The sequence below is a fragment of the Xiphophorus hellerii genome, chromosome 20 (genome assembly GCF_003331165.1).
Source record: "Xiphophorus hellerii strain 12219 chromosome 20, Xiphophorus_hellerii-4.1, whole genome shotgun sequence".
NCBI lineage: Eukaryota > Metazoa > Chordata > Actinopteri > Cyprinodontiformes > Poeciliidae > Xiphophorus > Xiphophorus hellerii.
The window spans coordinates 15,314,762-15,340,734 of NC_045691.1; the positions used below are offsets into that span (position 1 = coordinate 15,314,762).

Sequence of the window (25,973 nt, forward strand, 5' to 3'; positions counted from 1 at the left end):
AAGGTTTCAACACTTTTGGAAGGAAGGGAGTCTAGCTGATAGTATTCTGTAGCATAAATGAACCAAGATAAAGTGGCGCTGCAGTGCGCATTGAGCAACTCACACTTTTGCACCTTTACTACCTGCCTGAAACAGAATCCATTTCTGTTCGGGTGAAAGAGCGAATAAAGCGCACTAAGAAACAATCTGAAAAAGTTCCAGCTCTGTGCTGCCAGTGAGTAATCTAGCAGCATTATTTTTTGCAGTTTTCTCAATGTTGACGGGTTTTTCTCGGCTAAGTCATTGCTGAACAACTGATGGGTAATTATAGCAGAGGTTATAATTACCTCTGTCAAATTATTTACTGATGGAGGAAAACATGACTGACGAGAAAATTAGGAACAAATGTAATGTGTGGCAAATATACAATAAAACATAACATGTAATTTATTTATTTTTTGCCTCCAGGAACCAAAATAAAATCACTGATATTCTCAAAACAAATCTGAAGTCACCTGCCTAAAAAAAACGGTACTTTTAGCGGCCTCTAGGGGTCAGTTTGGTATGGAAGACTAAACGTAGAACAGTACAATAATTTAAGAGTTGTTAAATATTTATATATCTGACTATCAAAAAAATATATACTAATAAAGTCATTAAAAAACATATAATATTCTATAATTATTTAAAGATAGTATATTCAGATCTAAAGTACACAGAATAAATTCTGACACAATCTGTTCCATAAGTAGGCATATTGATACAAGTTCCTTCACAAAAATCAGTTTACTGTGGGAAACATATAGATTAAACAGAATTTCATAAAAAATCAGAAAACAACTCCCAAAAGAATCTCTGTGGGTGCCCCTTCAAAATGTTTCTTCTTCTCATGCTTATAAATGAAACAAGTAAAATGATGAAAAATATTTAACCATTAAATATTCCAAATTTTAAATAAACACAAAAACTCATGAGGGTTATTTCCATGCTAAATGACTGGACTGGACTCTTGGTCCTGTGAAACAGAACAGTTTCTGTTGTCCTCCTTAAACAGGCTGAAATATACAGATCACACATTCTTCACAAATGTTATTACCTCTGACTTTTAGTCACTCATCCTGCTTCATGTGAAGAGTAGAAAACCCGTGACATGCCTCAACTTTTCCCTTTAATCTGCTTCATTTTGTATTTTCACTTAAAAAAGGTCTTTCTTTAAAACTTATATGCCAATCCATGCTAAGCATAAACTTGTTGGACGTACTATAAAATGTGTGAACTGCTGAACCTGTATTTGTTTCTCACATTCTTTAAGCTTGTTTGAGCTGGTATGAACTGGATGAACTGGACAGACAGATAGCAAAAGGAATCTTTGTTGCTTAATTCGGCTCAGAGAAAGCATGTCCACAGGTTTTGCTTGTGCAAGAATGATAATGAAAACCTTGGATTCAATACTAGTGTGCTTTAAAGTATACACCAATTAAGAAAGAAGCACCAATTCAAGTGAGGAGAGAAGCAACAAAACATTTCACCCCTGTGGGGCTGTATTTTTTTCAACAAGATTATGTGTTTTATGACATACAGTAACTCTGATATGTTGAGGAACCATACTTAGTTCCAATATTTCCCTTCAGCACATCTGAACTGATGGATCTGCTCTCATCCTCGACAATAATCCATATATTGTCTAAAGTCAGGGTGTGAAGTGCACATCTTAAATTTAATTCCTCAAGAATCTGGACCCTTGATCTACAAATGAAAAGTAAAACTTAGCATTTTTTTCATCCAAACATTTTCCTTCCTCTTAACTTTTATGCTTATACATCACTGCAGGTACTCGGCTTCTTCAGCAATAACATAGCAGCTTAGCCCATTTGTGAAGTGTCTCAGAGTATCCGCTGAATAAATGTCAAAGAAGCAGTCTCCCATTCAATGTCAGCCACAATCTGACTTGTGTTGAAAATCCCTTTCTATGGGTCTTACTCTACTTTGATAAACAGAACTTTAGTTTTCATCACCTAATCTACAATATTAAAATAAGTCTTAAAATACCAGAAGTAATGAATCTCAACACAAATAATAGATTCACTGTCTGAATTGAATTACTGAAATTTAACTTTGCACCAACTTTCAGCTGACCTCTCATAACAAGACTCAGTCTTATGTAATGATCCCAATTTTGATCTCAAATTTTATTTTCTTTACATTTGACAAGATTTCGTATAAACTGTACAGTCATGCAAAGACAAACTTAAATCAAAAAAGAAAAAAACAGCAATGTAAAACAACAAAGACGACTCATTATGCATATGTACAATTTATAAATTAGATCCTTTACAACTTCATGTAACTTTAACAAATCTCCTCTGGTGGTCCATTTTGTGACAGTAAGTTAACCATTATGTGTCATACAGAGAGTGGATTTATTTAACAGGAGTCCATTTTCTCCTCTGCGATAGTATGGCTGATATTTCACAGATGACACCAACGCAATCAAATTAGAAAACAACTCATTCCAATTCTGTGAAGCGGGCGAACATGGCTTTCCGGACTGCGTCTTTGTATGTATCTGAAGCAGACAGGGTGTAGTTGGTTCCCTTGGTGCCAAGTCCAGCTCCTTTAGTTCTCAACTGTGCCTGCAGAGGAAAAGGACACGCATTAGCAAGCTTTACAGTAATTAATGCTGCTCAGCAACATGGAGCCCGTTAACTCTAGCTTTACGGTGTGTACCTCGATCGGAGCAGTGATGCCCTGCTGGTTGCGACCAAGACCTTTCCCCTCCTTCCAGCCCATGGCCTGCAGCATCTTGTTCCCAATATTATCACTGGTAAGGCCAGTCTTTAGTGGGCTGTTCATAGTTTCTGCACAGGTAAAAAAGAAATATTACATTTGTATAGTATAACAGCGAAAAAAAAAAAAAAAAGAGTACAATTTGTGTCTTAAAATACACAAAAATGCTCTTACACGACTGGTGCTGGCTGGTTGAATTTCTTCTTTTTAGGCACTGGTGGTTCTGGAATGCCGTATTTTTCTCTTCTCTCAGCTGCTCTGTCCCTGTATTTTTGCTGATGCCAAAAATATATATATTTAAAATTAAAAAGAGGTCAAAGTAAGATGAATATATCCAAGCATATGAGTGTATGCTCAAACCTCTGTTTCTTTCCTTTCCAACTCTTCCAGCTCTGCTTCACTCATTTTAGATCTGCGGAGAACTTCAAGGTTTTTCTAAGAAAAAACAGATTTTTTTTTTTAGTTGGACTGTTGAAATTTGAAACAAATCAGCCAGAAGTCAGTAAGTTAGGGTGATACCTTGTGAAGGTCAGACAGCTGCTGATGTCTCACTAAACCCTCTTTGTTAGGGAACTGTCTCCTACACAGCAGACAGGCCATCTTCTTCCAGTCTGTCAGTTTGTCCAGACTCAGGTCCCCGCCATCGGATTCTCCTCCTGCGACTCCTTCCTCAGGGTCACTGTCTCCACTGTAGGCTGCCACCAGGCCACACTAACCCACAAACACAGAGCGAACGTCCCATAAAAACCAGATAACTCGGAGGCCACACCTAATGAAACTCCAGAAAGAGGAAATACCTTGGAAGAACTGGCAGAGCTTATAGGAAGTGCTTCCTCTTCAGCGCACCTCGCAACCTCTTGCATGAGTCTGTCTAGACCTGCCTGCTAAAGAATCATTCAACATTTTTATCTAGATTTGTCAAATATTACCCGCTTGGAAGTTTACTTGTTGAATCTTATGACATACCTTCTTCTCAAACAATGTGTATCCAGCATCAGCTGCTGCTGCCTCCTTCCTCTCTTCTTGGCTGATGGGCTGAAAGCTACTTTTGAAGTTTTCTTTCTGCTTATTGAGACTTTTAGCCCACCGTTCCATGTCTTTAGCAATCTGAAATATTTAAAAATCAAAGTTTAAAAAACAGTAATAAAACAGATAAAGCTAAACAGAACAGATAAAAAGTGCCTTAAAGTGGGATTTGCAAAAATACCTGCTGTGCAGTCTTGCTCTTTGGTTTCTCTTTTTTCTCTTTAGGCTCCTTGTTGCCTCCCGCTGAGCCATTTGCTGTTTTATCATTCTGCCCAGGGTTTATGTTGCCAGAGGCCGGTACATATGTCTGTTTCTCACTATCCCAGTACAGGTACTGCTGAGTCTGAGTGTTGTAATAATACTGAAACATAAAGCAGTGATGTACAGAATCAAAACATTATGAAATCTCTCCAACCAAACTGGCTGATATTAAGGACTTTGTGTTACTTACTTGTGAATTTGGGTCATAGTAAAGGCCAGTCTGAGGGTCGTAATAATAGCCAGAGGACTCATCATATTGATAGGTAGATGTATCAGGAACAGAACCTGTTGATTATGGAAACATCAAGTTAATACTTGTTAACAGAATCCTGGTAAGCGCATTAAAAAGTTGTGATGGTACCGGTTTAGGATATTTAGGTTATTACTGCTGTATAAGACACTAACAAAAAGTCCTAGAAATTAAAGAGTCATCAGAAAACCTTCAGCTTGATCTACCCTGACTGGTGACTAGTGGACTTAGTTTACCATCTTCAGTATCGCTGAGGCAATAAGAAGTCAGAGAAGGTACTTATAGGAAGCTATGTTTTCTACAACACATTAAGACATTTCTGTTGTTAACTGGGGGTCAAACAGATAAGACTGGGTCACTACTGGCATTTACTGATAAGATGCTAAAAATTTGTTTTGTGTTTCAAGATAGCAAAACCCTGTTTTCCATCAGCTGCTTTATCACACAGTGTGACATCATCTCGGTTGCTAACATGAATATTCAAAGCAGGAAGGCTATAAACAAGTATTATAAATAGCTGTATCTTTTCTATCAATACTTCAAAGAGTAAAGTCAGAATCAGCTTAAGTTTGCATTCAACTCTGGTCAGGGCCTCCATCTGCTAGATCAATTAAACCTACCAAAACCTATTTAAAGGAGCTCAAATTTTCCTGAAATCGCAGTTTTAAAAAGTAAAATAAAAAGTCAGATTGGATCATTACAAAAAAAAAAGTATATTAAAGCAACACATTTGTCCATACCACTGGTGGACTCCCCGGCCTGGTCCAGCAGCTGGTATTGCACTGGCTCCATTAACCTGGGCAGCAGCTACAGCCAAGGCAGGCAGAGCTACAGATTCAACAGCTGCAAGTCCTGGCTGAGGTTTTGCATCCAGTTGCTGGACAAGAGGCAATGCCTGGAATTAGAGTTTAGGGTTTTTTTTAGAGGTTGATATTGTTTTTCAACTTTATGTAATTCATTACTACCGATGACATTACCTGTACAGCAGGTGGCGCAATGATATGTGGTTGGTAGACTTGTGGACTCTGTGATATCACAACGGCAGCAGGAACCAGCTTTACACCTGGAGCAGCTAACACCACAAAAAAAAATCCAATTATTACAGCATTCTGAGTAACTAAAGCTTTAAAGTGAAGTAGAGCAGTAGAGTGTTGCTGTGGTATGTGTACAAAAGAAGATGTCCTGTAATTTTTAAATGTGTCCCTGTTCTACCACAGCTGAAACAAATGTTTACTTCCACAACTCTGCAAAACTTCATAACATGCTGAGGAGAACATTCATCCATTTGAATCAGCAGAATTAAAACAACAACATATTTAAAATATGCAGGACAGCAGCTTTTGAAGAGTTTAGTTAAATAGTCCTGTTCTACATTAAAGTAACAGATTCAGTCTAATTGTGAAAAAATGGAATACTACAATTAAGACAAAAGTTAAAACATTACACATTTATATGATCTAATGTGAAAAAAAGGCAATTTACCTCCTAGGATTCCATTTCCCTGACAAGTACTGGCTGCTGTTCCTTGATGATAATATGTCTGGTAGTCCTGTAAAACATCCAAAGCAAATGTTAATGTATAACTTACACATATGACATTCCCATTAATCTTAAGACTCCTACAAATAAACTCTTTTCTAGATATATAAGTGTATTTTTACTCCAAACATTTGGCACTGAATGTACTTCGCTGAACTAACCTGTGACAGAGGAGCGTAACCTTCCTGCAGACAGGCATACTCTGACATCCCGTCTGAGCTCTGCTGTGGCTGGAAGGTGGAAAACAGATCATTAATGTATGATCGCAACAGCTGCAGAAAAAATAACAAGGAACTCTGAGAAAAATGGGCCAACCTGAGCTGAGGACCACTGTGCTGCTGCAATGGCTGTGCTGGCCACAGAAAAAGCACTGACACGATTCCCATCAGGCAATAAGAGGTCCCTAGTTGAGACAAAAGGTTAAATTACTTTGTGTTCAACAAAAGTGGTAGTTCCATAAATACAACTAAATGCCTTTTAATGCATTACAGAGATGACTCACTTTCTAGCACTTTTAGCATAATCCACCCCGATTGTTTTCCCATCCAGTTTCAGTGGAGGTTGCAAACCTTGTAAGATGGTTAGCAGCTGGGAAGCTTCCTGCAAAAAGTTGAGATATCAAATTTAAAATGGTACCTTTAGACCACTGGGTTGTGATTTGTTTTGATAAATAATTCGATATGTATCCAAGGTTGTTTTACCAGAGGGGAGGACAGCTGAACAAAAGCAAAGCCTCTGTTCTGGCCAGTTTGCTTGTCCTTAATAAGGCGAATGTTATTGGCTGACAAATTGGCATATGGTGCCAGCGCTGTCAAAATGGCGTCCACCGTGGTCAGAGGAGCAATGTTTCTCAAGATGATTGCTGTAAAAGACGACAAGGATTCACTTTAAGAAAAGCCAATCGTGGATAATCGTTTTAGCTTTTGGATCTGGAACAACAAAAGCTCTTACTGTCTCCATAGAAATCACCAGTGGGCTGAAGTTCAGGGAGCCCAGCGGCATTGCCCGCTTCACCGTCTGTTAGGAGAATCACAGAAATAAAAACGGCATGAACATAACCTTTAATGATGATTTAAAATAACATTAAAAAATTATGTGCTAAAAACCTGATGTTTTCAGCCTCAAAAAATATAAATTACACCATGAGGGTCAAAAATTTAAGGGAGCTAATACTAATACTTCAAGGATTACTTTGAAATATTGGACTTCCTTTCTCGCTTACGATGGTTCCTTGTCTAAACCCAATTTAAAAGTGAAAATACTTTTAAGATTGTACAGTTACTGTAATAGATGTTGTGCTAAACCTCAACACTTTCAGCCCAGGCTGTGTGGATGTCTGCAGTGGTTGGCCTCCTGCTGATTCAAATACTTACCAGCTTTAGCTGCTCCACATCTGAAGCACTTCAATCGCCTCCGGAAATTGTACAGGCCACACTGCAAGTAACCGTTCAAATCATTTTTATTAAAAACAGCTACTAAAGCCCAGAACAGAGCTGCCGCAGACAAAAGGAGGTCTACTTTGACGCTAAACCAACCTGAGACACAACTTGAGCTTTAACAATTGTACCAGTGCAGAAAATATTGGATTGGACTGAACAATGGTCAAAATCCGGAGTTTACTTACAGTGTTGCAGAGCCAGTCTTCATACTTGTTCCTAGGATGACTGTAGTGCATGTCCACAACTTTGCCTTGGATGACCAGAAGTTTCTGAAAGAGGAAACAAAAATCACTCAAGAGTTCATGGTGGACTAATATCTAATCAATTGGGGCAAGCAGTGTTGGAAGGGAGAGAATGGGGAGAGGGACCCCCAACAGACAGCCTTTGAGTTAAAGACAGGCACATGATGTATAAGTGAGCATGATGTAAAGAAGTTTCTTTAGGTGTTTGGGACCCGCGTGCCCAGACTAGGCTGGAGCAGAATGTATAATGTGATCCTAATAGACACAGCTGACAGCTTAAAAAAAAAGACAGAAAAAGAAAAAAAAACAAAAAACATGAGCTTTTCCATTAAAAAAATGAAAACATTTAAAATTCCCATCTACTGAGCACTAGGGCGTAAAAAAAGATAACACTTAAGTCATCAAAGGGACACCAAAATTTAAACTAAAAAAAACAAAAAGGTGTGCTCATAATCTTAAATACAGAGCTCACAAAATGTGTCTGCTGTTTAGTATCAATGCTAATAGTAGAACTAAACACTTTGTTAATGTAAGAAGGTTTCAGATCAAAAACAAATAGACATCTCTGGTTATATTTAAGTCAAACTGTTTTGATGTGTGGTATTCATTCTATGAGTTATTTTCCTACAGTTTCCACACTTCATATTCAACACATTCTGGTTGCCTTTAGAGTCAATTCTCCAGATCCCCAAGATTAAAACTAGACTTGGCGATTGTGAAGCAACCTGATTGGTCTCCATCCATCTGGTAGCATCTTGCAAGTGATAAAAGTCCACGAAGGCGAAACCACGGCTTATACCTAGAGACAGCATTCAAATATAGACGGGAGGTGTGTTAGTTAAGAGTCCATGGGCATATTATTCAAAGTCTTCCACAAACTGCTTCACGACCCAGGCCAAGTTTGGTACACAAAAGGCCACTCCTTAGGAGTTTTACCATAGCAAGAAATCCTGCTGAATACCACACTCTTAGAGTGGGTCAGTCAACTGACTTCAATAACTAGTAATGCCGTACTTACCTTGAACAGATCCACAAAGTACTGAAACAGTAAGTCTTGCATCAAAAGTTTTACATCTGTTTGTGTCACACATCTCTCTCCTATGTGCTATGGGAAAATGGGTCTGAATGGAAGCAGATTGGCCCTATGGTCAAAGCCTGGGGGTGGGGAGTTAAGGGTCCGGGGTTCCTCTGGTTCTCACCTGTTCTCTTTTTCATCAGTCTGACATCTATGGGCTGGGGTCCCTCCAGTTGGTCAATGGCAAAACGAATCTAAATTATACAAAAAAGTACAATTTACATAAGGATTCACTGTATCTTAATAAACATTTATTTACTCAAACTAAATATGCAAAACTGATATTCAAAATCACTTACATCCTCCTCAGTAGTGTGAGAAGATAACCCCCCAAGCATGATGGTCTTACTCTTCCTGTCATCCCCCGGTTCTCGTCTGTAATCCTGCTCTTGATAGTCACCGTCTGAGTGATAACCATCTTCTGATCGATCACTGTTCCGCCGTTTCCTCTCTCTCTGCTTCAAAACAAAGCCTTAAAGTTTAATATTAGCAACCAAAATAAGAACACAAATATGCAGGTATTTGAGCTCTTACCTCAGGGCTGTCTCGTGGTCCTCTACGGTCTCCATCATAACGATCACGCCTCTCTTCACTCCAGCGCCTGGAGTTGTGATCACGCTCTTGGTCTCTGTCCCGTCTGTCTCGCCAGTCTGGATCATCACGGGACTGCTCTGAACCGTATCTACCACTACGCTCTGTCCGACTGATCCTGTAAGACAGCAGAAAAAAACATCATTACAACAATCTACATGACTATTATAATAAATTAATTCATATCAAAACAAAATGCTTTAATAAAACTACTGTTTTCCATCATTTAAACCATAATTTGTGTGTCAACAGTCTCCAGCAAGTTTAAGGAAACACAAAACATTGATAATCACACATTGCTAGATTTACACCATAGTTCTTTACATGAAAGTGGCCATTAGTCAAGCAGTAATATAAAAATATGGTGGTAGAGCTTACTAAGAAGTTTATGTTTTCTTATGTTTCCACCGACACAAGACCCTCGCCCTGACCTCAGAAAAGCTGAACCGCCCCAGCTGCAGTTTACTGACAGATCAGAGGAAGGAACTGCTTTTATCAGGAGCTTGGCTCAGGCTCATGGGGAACAACAACCATTCAAAACAATGTAAGCACAGTCATTGCACTGCTTAGAGCAAACTATTTCCCCCTTAACCAGAAACAGTTCTTTAACAATCACATGCTGGGGCGTGCTGTGGTGGCGCAGGGGGTTAGCACGCCCCACGTTTGGAGGCCTTAGTCCTCAACAGCGGACGTCGAGGGTTCAACTCCCGGTCCCGACGACCTTTGCCGCATGTCTTCCCCATCTCCTCACCCTCCTTCCTGTCTGCCTACTGTCTAAAAAATACGAGCCACTAGCGCCGCAAAAACTCTTCGGAGAAAAAAAAAAACCAACCAAAAAAAAAAAAACAATCACATGCTAGCACTTTAGACTAAAAGATGTTTAGCACACATTGTGTGTATAGCTATATGATATATACTTCTTTGATATACTTGATTTTTGTGTGGATATTGTCAGCTTGACCTGTGATTTATCAAAGACCAGGAGCAGCAGGCCTGTCTTTGCAGGGTTATGCAACCACATTTAACCTTTTTATGTGTATAAAGACTCTTGCATTATCTGATTGGATGTAAATACTGAGTTTACAACTAACACAGTAGCTCAACTTATGGGTGTTCTATGGCATCTGGTACTTCTGGCATATTTTACATTCAACTCGATTTTGGTGGTGGCTGGTGATTGGTGGAAAATAATGAATCCCTACAACATCAGCAACACATATGGCTTAAGAATTATAGTAGTGCACATCTTTTAATTTCTGACCAGCATTTACATGCATTTCATTGAACGTTCAACAATTAATTTCAAACTAGACCTCGACATTAAAGAGGTCTTAGCTGAAGGAGATTTTTAAAAATACATCTATTTCAGATAATGAGAGGAAATGAATCTTGGCTGACCTAGCATATCAAAAATAATTTCCTTACGAGGTAAAAATGTTAGCATTGACGCCCTTCGCTGCTAGAACAAGGACATACCTTTTTCCGTTTTACTACTGATGTAACTTCGGCACCATTTTACAATTGAGCTTATCGTGAACGGTCGTTCTCTAGAATACAAACACTGAATCCCATCTATGTTTTAATACCACTGAACATAAGAAGAGCATTCGGTTGAGGCTTACCTCTTATCAGCACCCATTTTCTTAACGGACTCTTCGCTCCTGCAAAATCTACAGGAAAGAAAGAATCTGAAGTTTACTCATTGTTCCCTTCCCACAACCTGTCTAGATATTTTTATTTAATTTAAAACACATTCATTCACAAACGCATTTGTTTTCAAGTTAAATGAATGAAGGGAAACCATGGTAAAACATAACATGGAGCCCGAATGTTTGTTGGGAAAGGACAAAAAACAACGACGTCACCCAGTACAGAATACTGCTCTACCCAAGAAATAAAACAACTCACCGACGTATATTCCTTTACAACGATGCTCTTTTAATAATTACTTTATAGCAGAAACATTAAAAAAATTACAAGAAACAAAACTCATTTCACGTCGAAAGGCTGCTGACGACACAGACAACGATGGAACCTTCTTTATCCCAAGATGCACTGGGGCAGCATGTAGCGTAGAGGGGTTTATTATTCCCTGGTAAAGTCTCGCAGGCAGTCGTTATAATCAGAATATCAGTTTTAAAACTGCCATAGTTTTGTGACTTACATTGAGTCGGGATTTTATTCAATACGCGATTTTAGAGAGCGTTAAAACCCGGATTTACCTGTTTCATTCCGAGACAAAATACTTTCGTTAAATGGGTTGCGCTTTGGATTTTGCCTGCAAGTCAAAACTGTGGAAAATTATTTAACACGGCGCCATTTTGCGAAAGCCTTACTATTATGCAATATTTACAGAAGAATGTTTGTGACCTTTTATAGAATTTTACAATGTTTATGTGTACCTTTATTAAGAATATTGCTGCCGCGTCTAAGGTATTCAAGTTTCTCTAATTGGCTTATTATTTCGTTCTGGGTTGTCATGAAGTAAATCAGGATAATTTGATAGATATATATATATAAAATGAAACCAGTCTTAAAATTAACTTCCTTCACTCCCATCAACTGAATGAAAGGCTTAAGCAGTGTTTTATTTTAATTAACGAATAATTTTCTCTATTTTTACCTCTAGATGATACTACTTTTAAGGAAGACCCCACATATGGTAGTCCAAGACATGAAGTGTTAAAATTAGACCTTTTTTTAGTTTTCACAAACAAAATAAAAGATTTCCTAAGCACAAGGTTCTTGTACAGAATCTGCTTGTGTAGAATAAATCTTTCTCTATTTCCTAATTTCCCATTGCTGTAGATTAACTCTGTCCAGTACTGACTTGTTATAAAGAGAAATTTTCATGACAGTCAATGTACTTTAATACCAGATAAGAAAACGCATTTGATTAATTTGTTTTTCACAAATTGAATACAATGTTTATTTCACCACCTTCTTATGTGTCTGGAATAAAGATATGATGATGATGTTTTTTAACAATATGAGGAGGAGGGGCTTTTTTTTCAAATAAATGAATACAGTTTTCACACAAAGTGTTTTCTTAAATATGTGTAAAGTACAAAACAAAAAACCTTTCACCATTGTATGTATTTTAATTTTTCAAACTAGAGTGCATCAAAGATGGTCTACAGCTGTTAGCTGTGTGCTAAACAGGAAACCGACTAATTAATGTTGACTTCAGAATCAGCAACCATCCTGTGAAGTTCAAGTTGAATGCAAGCAATTATTAACTATGGATTTTAACTCTGTATGTGGTAGCTGTCTGTACTGTACTGTACTGTACTGCAGCATTAGAGCACTAGTGGTATAAATGAATGATGCTAATCATTTGTCGAATATAACTGTATACTTTGTTCAATTGTGCATCTTTAAGAGTTGTAGATGATGCCCACTTCAGACTGTTTTATCCATTTGAGTTCTCCAAAAGTCTTCTTGATGAATTTCACATATATTTAAGCTGAATATGGCTAAACAGAGATGAAACACAACAACTGTTCATAATTTATTACAGTCTTTAAAGTTTCATCAACACTAAACAGTTAATGTACAGGCAAGTTTTCAATTAAGGTGACTACACAATTATTTGTTCAACTTGGCACACAAGAATGTTCCCCTTTTTTTCCATTAATTTCTGATTTGGTAATGACACTGTACACATAATGCTTACAGCGAAAAACATCACTAAGCCCCAAGATCTGTTGAAACCAATACTTAATTGAGCTTAATTTTTTTAACAAATAATGTTTGTGTCAAACAGACCCATATATTGTATACAAATGTGTCATGAGATAAAACAACACAAACTTTCAGCCATATAATATAAAAAAATGGTCCACATGATCCCCCAATAAGGATGGTGGAGTCCAGCACATTTAGTCCAAAACGCTTTAGGGTGGAGGGTGGGGAAGTAGTTTGAAGATGTTTTCCCATGAATTCCCATGATGAGATCTAGGTCAGGGTCTCTCCTTTGGTCACCTGTATTAAGATACAGTTCAGTTTAATGGTTAGCTCCCTTGGAGTCAGCCAAGCACAAAGTCCATTTGATTCCTATACTTACTCTTGCCTCTATGTATTCAATCCTTCTCTCCAAAGCTGTTAACTTTTCGTTGAGGGTGGCCAGACGAGACCGACAAGACATGTCTGTGAGGATTTTTAATGAAATACGACGTTAAGGTTATTAGTATGCTTAAGATGCAGATATTTGTCTATCAATGTTAATTTTATCACAATCCTGTTCATTTACAAAGCATAATCCCTAAGAGCTGCTATCCCATATGTTTTAGAGGTGTTCATGCTCCCAGAAAGATGAATTATTGGATGGATTACACTCCAACTTTACATCACTAACCACAATGCAAAATGTAGGACAGGACCTCTAGACTTAAGTTGTTGTACTTGTTTTGTTAATAGTAGCATCACATCTATTCTTGATGATGTATTTATCTGGACTAAGTTGTGCACGTAACACGATTTCTAGAATAATACGACCTGTTAATGAAATGTAGATACAGCTCTAGCCATCAGCTGTTCGCTCAGTAAACACGGCCGACTAAACCTGCAGAACCTGATTAGAAAATATTACGCTGTTACACTATCGTACTTGCGGAATTTTAAAATTAAATTTACTCATAACCTTACGTAGATAATATTTTATCTACTAAATTTGCTTTAAATGTCCTAAGAAAAAAGGAAGCTGGACGCTAACAGCTAGCTGGGAGTGGCCATTAAAAACATCATCATTGCTAGCAGAAGCTACATAGCTAGCTCAACTAGCCAACCTGATCTTTTCAATCAAATTTTATACTGTAGGACGATCACATTCAAGACTTCGTCCGCTGAAATCTTACCAAACGAGTTGAGGAAGTCAGCAATTTTCTTAATGCTGCTTGTAATCACTTCTATGTACTCTCGATTTGCCCAATCTTGATGAATCTCTCTCTGTACGGGATCTTCCTGGCCAGCCATGTTGGATGATGAGAGGCAGCAGCTCCGCGTATCCTTCAAGCAGGAAGCATCGATCAGACGGCTGACCCTTACTACTAATGTCTGCACAGAACAGCGAGAAGAGTTTAAATCAATGGGGGATGTTTCACAGAACCCAAACAAGGGATTAAGTCAGAATTCATTCACGCTTATCTCGTATTTTATTAGTTTTCACGAAAGGAAGTAAGGAAATGACATTACTTATTTAAATGTGGATATTTTATGGCCGACGCTGGCCTTAATTCTTAATTTACGCTTTTCCATTTGAACAAAAACCTCAGAGCAAGGATTTTCTAGTATGACTATAACCACATACCTTCTGTTGTTTATAACGTGCCGGCCACTTTATTAGGTACATCCAACAGGATCAAGTGTAAAACACAATCCAACCTACCATTGCTCAAATTCAACATTCAGGAAGATATTGGGAACACTTCATACATTTTTGACCTTATGAATATGCCAGAAATGGTCACGTTCAACAAACTAGTTTTGAGATGATTTCAGCCTTGTGACCTGGATTATCAGAACGGTCTCTGCACCTATTTATAAAGTAATTTTAATAACTTCCTCAGTGTTCTTCATTGCTGATTTAACATGAAAATACTGTAACTCTATATAGGAACTCCAGTCATTTCAATGTAACTATAGTCACTGACATCTATATGTGACTGCTCATTTTCATACTAGATATGAAATTTTGGCCTATGCATTTGTGAGTAATGGATCTACTTAGACCTCTGTAGCACAGTATAGCATTTGTGTATGAAGATAAAATTTATTCCTACATTTACTTCGAACCTGAATTCATGAATTATACTTTTGTGAAACAGTCCTTGAATTTGTTTACCGTTGTACAGAAAGCACCTAATTATAGATTAACTCATAAGAATGTCTATATTTTGTCCAGAACAGTAAGTCATATAGAACTGAAAGTACTAATTAGTAGTAGCCCTTCTGAAATTAGGACATAGAGCCTCACCCTAAATTCAATTACACAACACAATTTGTACTCCGTCCAGAAGGCAGGTCAGAATTCAATGCAGGACCTTCTTCTGTTGATTTTTTTTTTGGTGCATTAATTTTAGCTTATCACTTTTAGAGTTCATTCTTACTTTACTATATAATTTTTCCTTTGTTGATAAATGTCTCTTGGTTTGCTTCCGGTTGCTCTTCAGCCCTTTGCCCAACTTCTTTTTAATGTGATTTCAATGTCAGAACTCAACTTACCTCTCTATCTAGGGTGTAAATAATTTACACATCACTTTTTTGTGCTCATGAATTATCTATTATATATTAGTTATATATGAAATGCATTCAGTCTTTTTGTATAAATTACATTTTATTCAAATAAAAAAAAAAATGCTCACATAAAACATGCACATTTTCTCTTTTCCCCAAATAGACATTGTAGTATAGACAATGGTAAAGTCAGACATTTACATCTGTATCAGAAACTTCCTACACAAAATGGTTTCCAGGAGTCTCTTCATTAAGTAAATGGGTTCAAGAACCAAGAGTATACCACTGAAAATATCACAATCTTTGAAATATGTTTTGGTTAAGCTGTTAGCTGGGAAAGCTAGATAAAACACCCCAAATAGGTGTGTCTGCTGATAAGACTTTCTAAGAGGGAGGGGTCGCAGCCTGATATTTTCAACAAGCAGCCGTCGAGTGTCGTAGCCCATTTTACTTAATCCTCTTCAGCAACTCTTTAATGTCTCCCTCGAGATCAATGGTGAGAAAATTTCTGCTGTAGCGCTTGTATGGCTCACCGTCGGCACCAATCAGGAACTTCTCAAAGTTCCAGGAGATGTCACTCCTGCACACAGGGCTCCAGATGATGAACTTTGGGTCATTCATGAGAGACACAGCATTGTCGCTGGGGACTGGAAGTTTCTCCTTCAGATAGACAAACAGGGGGTGGGCGTCACTTCCATTCACATCCACCTTTTCAAGGAGCTGAAAGTTTGGTTCAAAGCCATTCCCTGGACGGACGTACTTCAGGGATCTCAGGATTTCATCGTTCCTTGTGTTCTCCTGTTATGCATAAACATTAACATAATTATAGATGCATTGAAATGCAATAGAGAAAACTGAGTAGCGGTTCTGTGTGCATTAAAAACTAAGAGTAATAAAATCAATTCAATACATAGGTTGCCTCATAATATAGTTAGGTGAAATTTGAAAGCTTGTGGAAGTCATTTTAATTCTAGGATACACTGATCTAAAAAATTCAACTTATAGTGGGCAAGACCGTCAGATAATACATAGAAATCGGAGGATATAATAATGGATGGATTCTTTTTTGCAACTGATTGCCTTTACATACTTAAAAAAACGTTCTGAATGCATGGTTTTTAAATGAAGATTGAAATTAATTTACAAAAACGGAAACCTTACCTGATGTCCAAACTGATTGCAGGGCACACCCAGGATAACGAGTCCCTCGGCGGAGAAGCGAGAGTGAAGCTCGTTCATCTGCGTGTAGTCCCTGACTGTTGTTCCTCAGAGGGACGCTACATTCTCAACGAGAACAACTTTCCCCTTCAGTGTGGAGAAACTGAAGGATTCACCGGACAACAGCTTTGCTGTCAGGTCGTAGAACCTCTTAATATTCCCAGCCATTTTTTTGCGACTTCCTAAAAGTTGGATAGGGGCGTAGTGAACTTTCCTGTCTCCTGTCAACAAATCTTAATCGACTCCACCCCACGCTTTAAGAGAGGCGGGGCTACTATGTGAAGACGTTTTTTCGCAGGGGACCTTGAATCAAATAGGCTATTAATGTCACCTGGAAGTTTGATTTCAGATCTGGAAATACCAAACTAACACACTAAAGTTTTTTCAACATGCCTAATTGAAAACGAATTAAAATGCGTTTTAAAAAATGTAAAGAATATGCCACAAAGATAAATACCGTTACAAAACAAATGCAATATTTTTTTTCCTCAAAGTACCAGTTCCATTTGAACTAGCTTTCAAAGTATTGCCATACACCACATTCCCAGACGTCCATTTGTGACATTCCAACCTTATATTCCACAGTCAAGCTGTTAGTGGTATTGCAATAAAACGGAAGCAATAGTAACTTGGACAGGAAGTGGAAGGCCATGTAAAATCTCTCAAACTTGTTTGACTAGAGTCAAACCTGATGTCCAGACTTACATCAGGTTTCAATATTTTATTGATTTTCTTAGGGAACCCTTTGGTGCAACCTACTTTGGTGCAGTTTGTGCAAAGAAAAGTCAGTCATTTGAATTTCTGTTTTAGACAGCAATATGGCACCTATGAATAAAGGTGCCATATTGGGCTGAAGACATACAGAAATATGGCACGTTGTGGATTAAGAATGGGATTTTACTCAAGCTCATATGAGTATGAAGATGCAACAGATCAGAGCATTTCATACCCAACATTTTCAGGTAAGAAACAACCAAAACTATTTTTTTTAAATGACCAAAGAGCAATTATATATGTATATGTATAAATGCAATCAAATATCTTTGAATATATACTTTTTACCAGTAGCTGTCATATTTGAATAATGAACTGTGGGTGCCTCGGGTACCTTCAAATTTCCAAGCTGAAGGTCCCATTTTGGGGCAACATTGTTTTTCATTTTCCAACTTGGACCTCATAAAATCCAAGGTACAAATTGGACACACTATTACTCTACAATCTACTTTTTAATAGCCTATCTCTTTTTCAGATTAATTAGCAGAAGATAAATCAGTGTCTGACGTTTATTATTATTAATATTAAAAATGATTTACTCTAGATATTTGTTCTCATAAGAAGGTCCCATAAAATTGAAAATGTCATATATGTAATAATGGCATGTTATTTTACAATCAAATGTTAGGTAAATCAGCAGCCATTATAGTTGTTTTTTTTAACCGCAGTAAACGCAAACAGGAAGTTATCGAGAAATGAGGAATCCCTCAACCGTGCAAATTTGAGGAAACTGCTCACAATCTACCCAACAAAATAATCCCCTTCCCCCACCCCCAGCATGGACTGTTGTTTCCTTTTCAAGATTTGAAACTGTCACCTCCTTCACCCCTTTTTGTCGGCACTAATGGTACTTTCCAGGAAGTCCTGTGCAATGTGTAATCCAGTGTTTTCTCTGGTCTTTGTGAACAAATATACGTTGTGTAAACGACGTATTTGTCTTTTGTAAAACGACCAAACACTTTGTGACACATGGCAGCTTCTTGAAAGAAATAACAAATAGTTTAGAGTTCGGCAGTAGCTGAATAGCAGTACCTGCTCTTCGGAGTTATCATGCCAGACTGCTTCTGTCTGTGTGCGGTCCTACTGGGTCTCCTCATTTTAACATTAGCAGGTTGTATATTTTATTCAGGACTCTTAGCGGATATCACTGTGAAAACATTGCTGTCCTACCTTTAATAAGCTAACTTTCGCCTATAAATTCAAAGAAGGCGCATATAAAGACAGCGGGGAACTTTTAAAGGAGGCTCGCTGTATTGGACTTGGACTCCCATGTCTTGGAGTGTTTTATGAAGACCCTAAAAAGGTAAACATTATTTTTCCAAATTCTTTACAAAAAGATGCTGAATAAATGCACAATATAATTTTTTATACAGATAATGTTGTGCAATGAAGTGTAAGGGGAGGACATAGATTAGGACATAATTAGTTCACTACTTGGCCACTAGATGGCGATAATGCCATTCTTTACAAAAATAATCCCTCAACTTTAATGATTTAAATATTGTGATATTCTGTAGTTTCTTTATTATTTCTTCTCACATTTGATATATAAACCGAAAAAAGATATTTACAAAAAATATTTTTAAGACTTAATTAATTCTCATTCATAATTTACTTGCCAAAACTTGATATAAAGTTGTGGATTTAATATAGCCATTGTTAATGTGAAAATATTTCATATTTGAAATGGTGTATATGTTTGGAGCTTATAATGGTGAGGTTTTTATCAACCAGGAATCTAGTTAAGTAACTCATAGCTTATGGTTTATATGTGCATTTCTTAATTCATTTTGGATATCAATCTGAACATCACAGGTAAAGCTTTATCATTGTCTATGATTATTTATTCTTTTATGTTTTCTTTTTTTGTGCAAAATTATCTGAGTAGAAAACAAAAATGGAACATGCTATAAGTCTGGAATTTTGTTTTTCTGTTTTATCATCGTTGTACATATTGTTTGGCAGTAGTGTGCCTTATGTATTTAGCTGTCATAAAAAGTTGCCTAAAATTTCTAAATTAGAAATGTACTCTTAAATCACGCTGTATTTCATTTGAAGAAAAGTTGCAGACTATTTTACTAGATGATTCTTTCAGCAGTAACAGCATGGAGTGAGTCGGGACACAAACAAAAAAAAAAGGCTGATGTGAGATGCACAGGACACATCTAAGTAGCTAAAGTTATGTGGCATATATGCTACCACTGTTATTTAATTTTGCATGTATTTTTCAAGGAGTAAAGCAACTTTTCAGGTATGTTTTGCTGAAAATATACCCTAACAACAAGATGGCACACTAATCCTATTAACCTGGATTTTTGCAGTAACATTCTGACAGGTAATTTGGATATATATCTTCATTTTCTAAAGGAACTAAACTAGAATAATGCTGCAGGAAGCTTGTGTCAAAAATGGGAGCAATTTCATAAAATTAACTAGCAGTTAAGAGGCCAAAGAATATTCCTAAATATTTTAATTCCAAGAAGATTATATGTCAAACTTAGAATACTTTTAACTTTTGTAAAATAAGATACCTATTTTATTTTATTTTTTAAATCCAAGTTAATTTTCTTGGATTAACTAAGAAATTGAGTTCATAATGTTAAAATAATCCCATTAGATTTGACTTCCTGATGAGCTCCTGCTTTACATGTTCCTCTTTATATAAACTTATTTTTCACAAAGTTTGAGTTAGTAGGTTAGGAGAAAATAATTATGAATTTTTATGCTTTATTGGTTCTTCAGAATACTGTGGTGCTGTTTCTCATGTTTTAAAGGGAGTCCAATATGCCTTTATTACTACCAAAGTAATAAGGAATTTACTAAAATAGAGTATCTTAAAATAATTTGATCAAAATATTTTCAGATTGAAGCTTCTGTTATCACCTGAATTGATGTTGAATATGATATGCAAGTGATTGTCCTACCCATAGCTCTATGTTGCCACCATCTATACTGAAATGATATCATATGTAATTTTATGGTAATGGGCTCAAATAATGGAGATTACATTATTACAGATACACTTTGAATGAAGCAATTAGAATTGTCATTGCAAAATAGATTTGCATAGCAATTAGGAAATCATTGAATTGCAGCTTAATATCATTTTAAGAGTTTAAAAATGCAATAAAATTCCAACATTATGCATCTTTGCCTGTCTTATCTTGGACAGTTTTATGAGGAAATACCAAACATATTTAAGCTTGAATTTAATCCTTTATTTCTCAGTTTCTAGTTTTATGTTTATGTTTCTAGTTTTAATTTCTAGATCTACCACTCTTAATAAATTAGAAGTTATGCAAAAGGAACATTTCATTACAGATATGTAAAAGTAAATGCACTGTATAGAAAATAAAAAATTAACATGCCAATGTTTTTCTCAGCAAATATGTCTGATGGGGGTGAGATCAAGCTTATGCCATATTTAATAACCCAACTAATGCACAAAGAAATTGAATTTCACAAAAAAAATCCACAAATTAAGTATATGTGTAATAAAATGGAATGACAGAGAAACTCATTAATCCTCTGAAGACCAGAAACACGCAAAATGTACTTATTTGGATTTTTATGGCTGGAGAATTGTTTGAAAGTATTGTGCATGGAGTAACCTTCCCATGCCAACTTAACTTTTCAATTTCAGTCAGCTATTCAGTATTAAGATACTTTGTAGTTTTTTTCTAGTGGTAAAAAGTTTGAAAGGCAAAACAAAACACGAATGCAGCAAATAGCCCAGAAAGTACCTGAAGTCATACACCATATCAGTGTAAGTTTTGTCTGGTAGTAGAGTCCGAATTAATGGCCTATTATCATTACCAAGGTGTCGCACAAAAATGTAATGATGGGGAAATGCACAGACCTCTCAAGACCTTTGAAATCTTATTGTTTTCAAACATACATATGTCATTGGCAGCACATTTATATCTAAACCTCTGAATGTTAGTATGATTAATATAATATCACTCCATAATATGAATAATGTTCATTATTATTTTAAGTATGGAATGGGTTGTATATTTTAGTAAAGTGTATGAAAGCATTTCTATATTACATAATATTTTTTGTATTATCTATAGTTCTGAGTCTAACACTGTAACAATGGTTCAGTACAATTAGTAGAATATCATGTGAGGTTATGAAAACCTTACTACTCCACCCAGCCCTAGGCTTTAGATGTTTTATAGAATAGTGATGTACAGTACATGGAGTTTTGGATGATGGTGTTTTATAAATATTGTAAACTTCTGAAACGCCATAACTCATTGGATTTCTGCCTCCATGGCCATTTGACCACCAAGCTAACACAAGAGTCAAATTTGTTAGTGGGAACATTATCACTGTTTATGAATATAGTAAGTCACACTTCATATCATTGAAGGAAGGCTAAATGGATAATTTTATAGAGGACAATCTTGAAGATATAAAACTGAAACAAAAATAGACTTTTCAGCAAGACAGTGACACCATAGGACAGTGACACCAGAAGCAATAAACACTCCTATTTATTGCTTCTGAAATATGATAAGAACTGCAAGAATGACTTGAATCCATTTGAAAATCATTGAAAATATTTGAAAATTATTGGCTACCAGAGAGCATAGAAGAAGCCCTTAAAGACCTACATGAACCAAAGACAGTTTGTGAGAAGGAATGACTCAAAATCATACTTGAGTGATTTATGTGATTAGTTTCTTCATGAAGACGACATTGACATTGCTGAAATTGTTATTCCCACAAAAGGCTTTTTCTACAAAGTATTTTAAAAATTTCAATAGATGTATTTAATACATATTGCTTCTGTCATTGCACTTTACTACACATAATGTATGGGCTAAATTGTTTAAATTTCTTCCTATGTTTGGATTCACTTGGGGTATTACCAATATTGGAATGTGACTCATTCAAAAAGAACCTTTCAAATTTACATCATTCATGTTGTAATGGTCAGACAGAAACATAATGAAACCCTGAAAATCATCAAGCCCAAGGCTATTTATGGTTGAGGTTGACTTGTTCTGTTAAGAGTAGGGGAACTAAAAAACATTTCACAGTGAAATAAAAAAGTCATGAGTCAACTAGAACCTTGGTTATATTCACTCAGCAAATTGTTTGTCAAATATGTGAAAAACATTTTTTCATTGCTAACTGTTAGTGCAAAATTGATGACACTGCCAAAATGTTCCATAGCAACCTGATGGAATGTAACCAGAGTTTAGAGATGAGCTCTTCCCAGTTCTGCTTCAAAATGCCTTTGTTATGCTCTTCCTCTTTTTCCCCCCTATCCCCAAGCTTGCAATTAGAGCAGTGGGTCCTGTTTCCTCTGCACGGTCACAGCCAAGTCTTGATCCAAGTTGGAATAATTGTCATAATGATCTCGGCTCATTAGCGTCTGAGCCTCGGGATGCCATTCAGTGGCCGCACTGCCAACCCCGGAGAGAGTGCCCTCACACAGGAGCACTGGTATTTGGTGCCTAAACAGGCAGATGCTGTCCGCTGATATTTGCTGCAGGAAGCTCTTGTAAAAAGTGTAGCTGAAATAGGATACGTATATGTGTGTCCCTCATGCTCAGTTCTCTTACTTTTACCTTGTTTAATCACTTCCTTTGGAAAAACAAAATACCTCGATGAGAACTTGATTTGGTTCTAAAATGGTTACCATGGATACAGGGCTTGAACAGCTCTCCTGCAAACACCCAGCTTCACATTCGGGGCTCCACTCACTAAAGCTTCTCCAATCAGCCTCTTCACAGCTTCAAAGCCAGAAGGGGTTTCTGGGATCCAGTGTGTGTACTTCAACTCTACATTTAAGCCTCGAAGTTTGAATCCAGGTGTTAGAGGAAACAGTTTGTTCAAGAGTAGTCTAGGAACATTAAGCACAAATATTCTACACAATAAATGCTTTCTTTGACTATGTGTACATCAATGAAGGAATCTTATATTGGATAATTTTATTAAAGATGGTATCTCTAAAGTATTAATGTTAAAGTAACATATCCAGCGAAAATATTCACACTCCGTAACTCCTGAGACATATGTAATGTCAGTTTGATGCTATGAAGCTTACCGTGCTGTAAACGGTTATCTCCCTCTGCAAAGAGAGTAGTGCTAAGCCAAAAAAGATAGCTGTTAATATTAATTGAATATTTGGAAGCGTGGTCAGCATAGACTGAATGACTTTGTTCACTTCCTTCTCTGCCATTTCCAAACTACAGGCAGAAAGTTTATGTCATTGTTCTCAACGCCTCTTGTACGCTGATTGGCACAGTTGAAATTCAACTGAACAATCAAGTTCAATGGGAGAAATCCCAGACGGAACACTGATGAGAGATGAGAATCAAGTGGAATTTCATAGGATGGCAATAGCCAGACTAGCATATTCTAAATATGAAAGAAAAAACACAATTTTTTTTTTTTTCTTCTAATAAAAATCTCAAAGATCTCTTATGCACATGTATTCAACACTTTTTACTCTCATACAGCTAAATAATACCCACTGGACCCAGTTCCTACAATTAAATTTTTACTTAAACAATTAGTTTAAATCCTATACCTTTTTTCCCATCTACTTCACAGTTATGCACTATTTGTGTTGATATTACACATTGAACATAAATTACGATGTGATAAAATGTAAAAAAGAAAACCCCACCAACAACAAGGTGCATTTTAATGTTTAATGGTGCCCACATTGGTAAAAAAAAAAATCATGATCAAAAAGTTTACAATTTTTAGAGACTAGAGTTTTAACCACCTCCTTCTCTAATTTCCTGTAGCAACCAGCTATGTTGCATCACAGGACTGTTAACTGTTTCTTTTTAGTGGTGCTTAAAGTCGGTCTTTGAGGACCGGCATCCTGCATGTTTTAGTTCTCTCCCTCGTTCAACACACCTGGATCTAATGATGACTCATTAGAAGGCCTAGCAAGAACTTTGTCATGCTGAGGAGGTTGTTACTACCACCAGGGAGAGAACTAAAACATGCAGGATGCCGGCCCTCAAGGACCGACTTTGGGCACCCTGCTTTAGATAGACAATAGCCTCACGTTTGAAATGTAAAAAGTGCCTTCATTGACAAATGATGCACTTTGTTCACTTTTTTGAGGCGTTAGTAAATAGTGCCAATTATTGGTGATCATTTACACAGCTGTTAATCATCCCTCCATATTGAGACTACAAGAGTGCAAGCTGTGTGAACTGGCACTACTACAGATGCACTGTCTATTAGCATCATGATGACACCTCTTAGAACAGTAAAATATTTATAAAGAAAGTTATTGCATGTCATTTCCGGACCATAGTTGTTATGAACAAAAATAGAAAAGGCTGCAAACAGTAAAGGAAGGCGATATACAAAAGGGGATTTCTAAATGGTGCACTGTACGTAACACCATGAAGTTTTATTTATTCATGGAGGAATTTGTTACATCAGTGAACATGCATAAAAAAAATCTAACAATACCAGATGAAAGCAATGGCTAGATCATTCTGGAATAGTTGCTATTCCTTTTCAGTGCTTAAAGCCAGCGTTTGTAGATTCTGGGAGATAGATTGAGCGAATAAGGAGAGATGACAAGTGGAAAAGCTGCAGATTGACAAATGTGGTTGCCCATCTTCAGGGACCAATGTTCATGTCACATCGTGATGAAAGCTGTGGGGATGGCAGTGAGACGAGGGGCTGCTCAGGAAATGCTTGTCAGTCTTTGGGGCGACTGATGAAATCTCTTCTATACTTGTTCTTTCAGGAAGTTATTTTAAAACATTTACGACCTTAGCTCTAAAGAATCTGAGTGCATAAGAAAAGCTTTGTATGCTCGCAAAGAGACTTTAGACAGTTTTTTTCTGTTTCCTATTGCCTCAGCAATGGCTGTTCTGCTTCTACGCAACTGAGACCAAAGACGACATGATTCCTAGGGTTACATTTTAACATTTTTCTTCATACGAGCTCATATGAAGAACGAGCCATTGAAGAAACCTCATAAGGCATCAAACTGGTGTCAAAATAAGAGCAGCTCAAGGAGCAAAGTGTCAAGTGTACAGAGATTGTTTACTGCACTTGCTACCATTAACAGGTTTTCCTGTTAATCAAAGTTATTTCTTAGATAGTTTGGTTGGGATAGAAAATGTGTAATAGAACCAAGTTGCATAATTCCACCACATTTCTTAAATAACTTTCCAGTTTTGCTTCTCTTATTGCAGTAGAGGAAAAGCTTGCTGGTCCCTGAAGTATTCATTTAGAGTGTTTCCCTTTTTCTTTTTTTATGCACGCCACTTTCTTTTAAAGTAGGAAAAGGAGCAGGAACTGCTTTTCTGCCAATTTCTTCAAATAGTGCTCAAATAAATAAGATTTCTACTATTTAGAAGTCTGGATGGCAGCTAAATCTCTTTAACATTTTTTGTCTAATTCGTCTCAAACTCTTTTCCTAAAATCTTTCTTTAACATTAAGTTTGTACAGTTTTTGTCTATAAAATCAGATTCTTTGGAGATTTTGTTGAAACTTATTGTTTCTGTTTTATATCTGTTCAAATGATCAAGGATATATTACAGTTGTGTTATTTTTC

The 25,973-nt window shown here is 36.8% G+C and overlaps 4 protein-coding genes across 4 annotated transcripts in view; 1 reads left to right on the forward strand and 3 right to left on the reverse strand.

The window, feature by feature from the left end:
* Positions 1–2,141: 2,141 nt before the first annotated feature.
* On the reverse strand, positions 2,142–11,246 carry rbm5 (RNA binding motif protein 5). Its single transcript, XM_032548338.1, is given in 27 exon segments — positions 2,142–2,612; positions 2,707–2,811; positions 2,813–2,837; positions 2,941–3,041; positions 3,127–3,201; positions 3,286–3,477; positions 3,564–3,650; positions 3,733–3,873; positions 3,974–4,153; positions 4,244–4,330; positions 4,332–4,338; positions 5,044–5,198; positions 5,281–5,375; positions 5,786–5,852; positions 6,004–6,072; positions 6,158–6,245; positions 6,345–6,442; positions 6,544–6,704; positions 6,794–6,859; positions 7,216–7,276; positions 7,467–7,550; positions 8,249–8,322; positions 8,723–8,792; positions 8,898–9,053; positions 9,133–9,307; positions 10,812–10,859; positions 11,098–11,246. Coding segments are annotated over 26 exon segments (2,562 nt in total). The 5' UTR covers positions 10,829–10,859; positions 11,098–11,246; the 3' UTR covers positions 2,142–2,486.
* A 1,441-nt stretch (positions 11,247–12,687) lies between these two features.
* Positions 12,688–14,241, reverse strand: brk1 (BRICK1 subunit of SCAR/WAVE actin nucleating complex). The gene is made up of 3 exons (XM_032548337.1): positions 14,046–14,241; positions 13,256–13,338; positions 12,688–13,173 (listed from the first exon to the last, which is right to left on the reverse strand). Exons 1-3 carry the CDS (start codon positions 14,161–14,163, stop codon positions 13,147–13,149), a joined length of 228 nt encoding a protein of 75 aa, XP_032404228.1. The 5' UTR covers positions 14,164–14,241; the 3' UTR covers positions 12,688–13,146.
* Positions 14,242–15,504: 1,263 nt separating this feature from the next.
* Positions 15,505–16,866, reverse strand: gpx1a (glutathione peroxidase 1a). The gene is made up of 2 exons (XM_032548336.1): positions 16,585–16,866; positions 15,505–16,221 (listed from the first exon to the last, which is right to left on the reverse strand). Exons 1-2 carry the CDS (start codon positions 16,807–16,809, stop codon positions 15,871–15,873), a joined length of 576 nt encoding a protein of 191 aa, XP_032404227.1. The 5' UTR covers positions 16,810–16,866; the 3' UTR covers positions 15,505–15,870.
* A 1,386-nt stretch (positions 16,867–18,252) lies between these two features.
* Positions 18,253–25,973, forward strand: part of tex264b (testis expressed 264, ER-phagy receptor b) — a 37,333-nt gene continuing 29,612 nt past the window's right edge. The window contains 2 exon segments of the mRNA XM_032550660.1: positions 18,253–18,573; positions 18,575–18,718. Of these exon segments, the coding sequence (XP_032406551.1) occupies positions 18,466–18,573; positions 18,575–18,718 (252 nt within the window). The 5' untranslated portion in view covers positions 18,253–18,465.

What these genes read in the sequence shown, in the direction of transcription:
- brk1 (XM_032548337.1), bottom strand. Translation starts at nt 14,163, where the DNA reads ATGGCTGGCCAGGAAGATCCCGTACAGAGAGAGATTCATCAAGATTGG. An exon ending in TGACTTCCTCAACTCGTTTG is followed by an intron (nt 13,339 to 14,045) that starts GTAAGATTTCAG and finishes AAATCCTCACAG; the next exon opens with ACATGTCTTGTCGGTCTCGT. An exon ending in TTGAATACATAGAGGCAAGA is followed by an intron (nt 13,174 to 13,255) that starts GTAAGTATAGGA and finishes ATCTTAATACAG; the next exon opens with GTGACCAAAGGAGAGACCCT.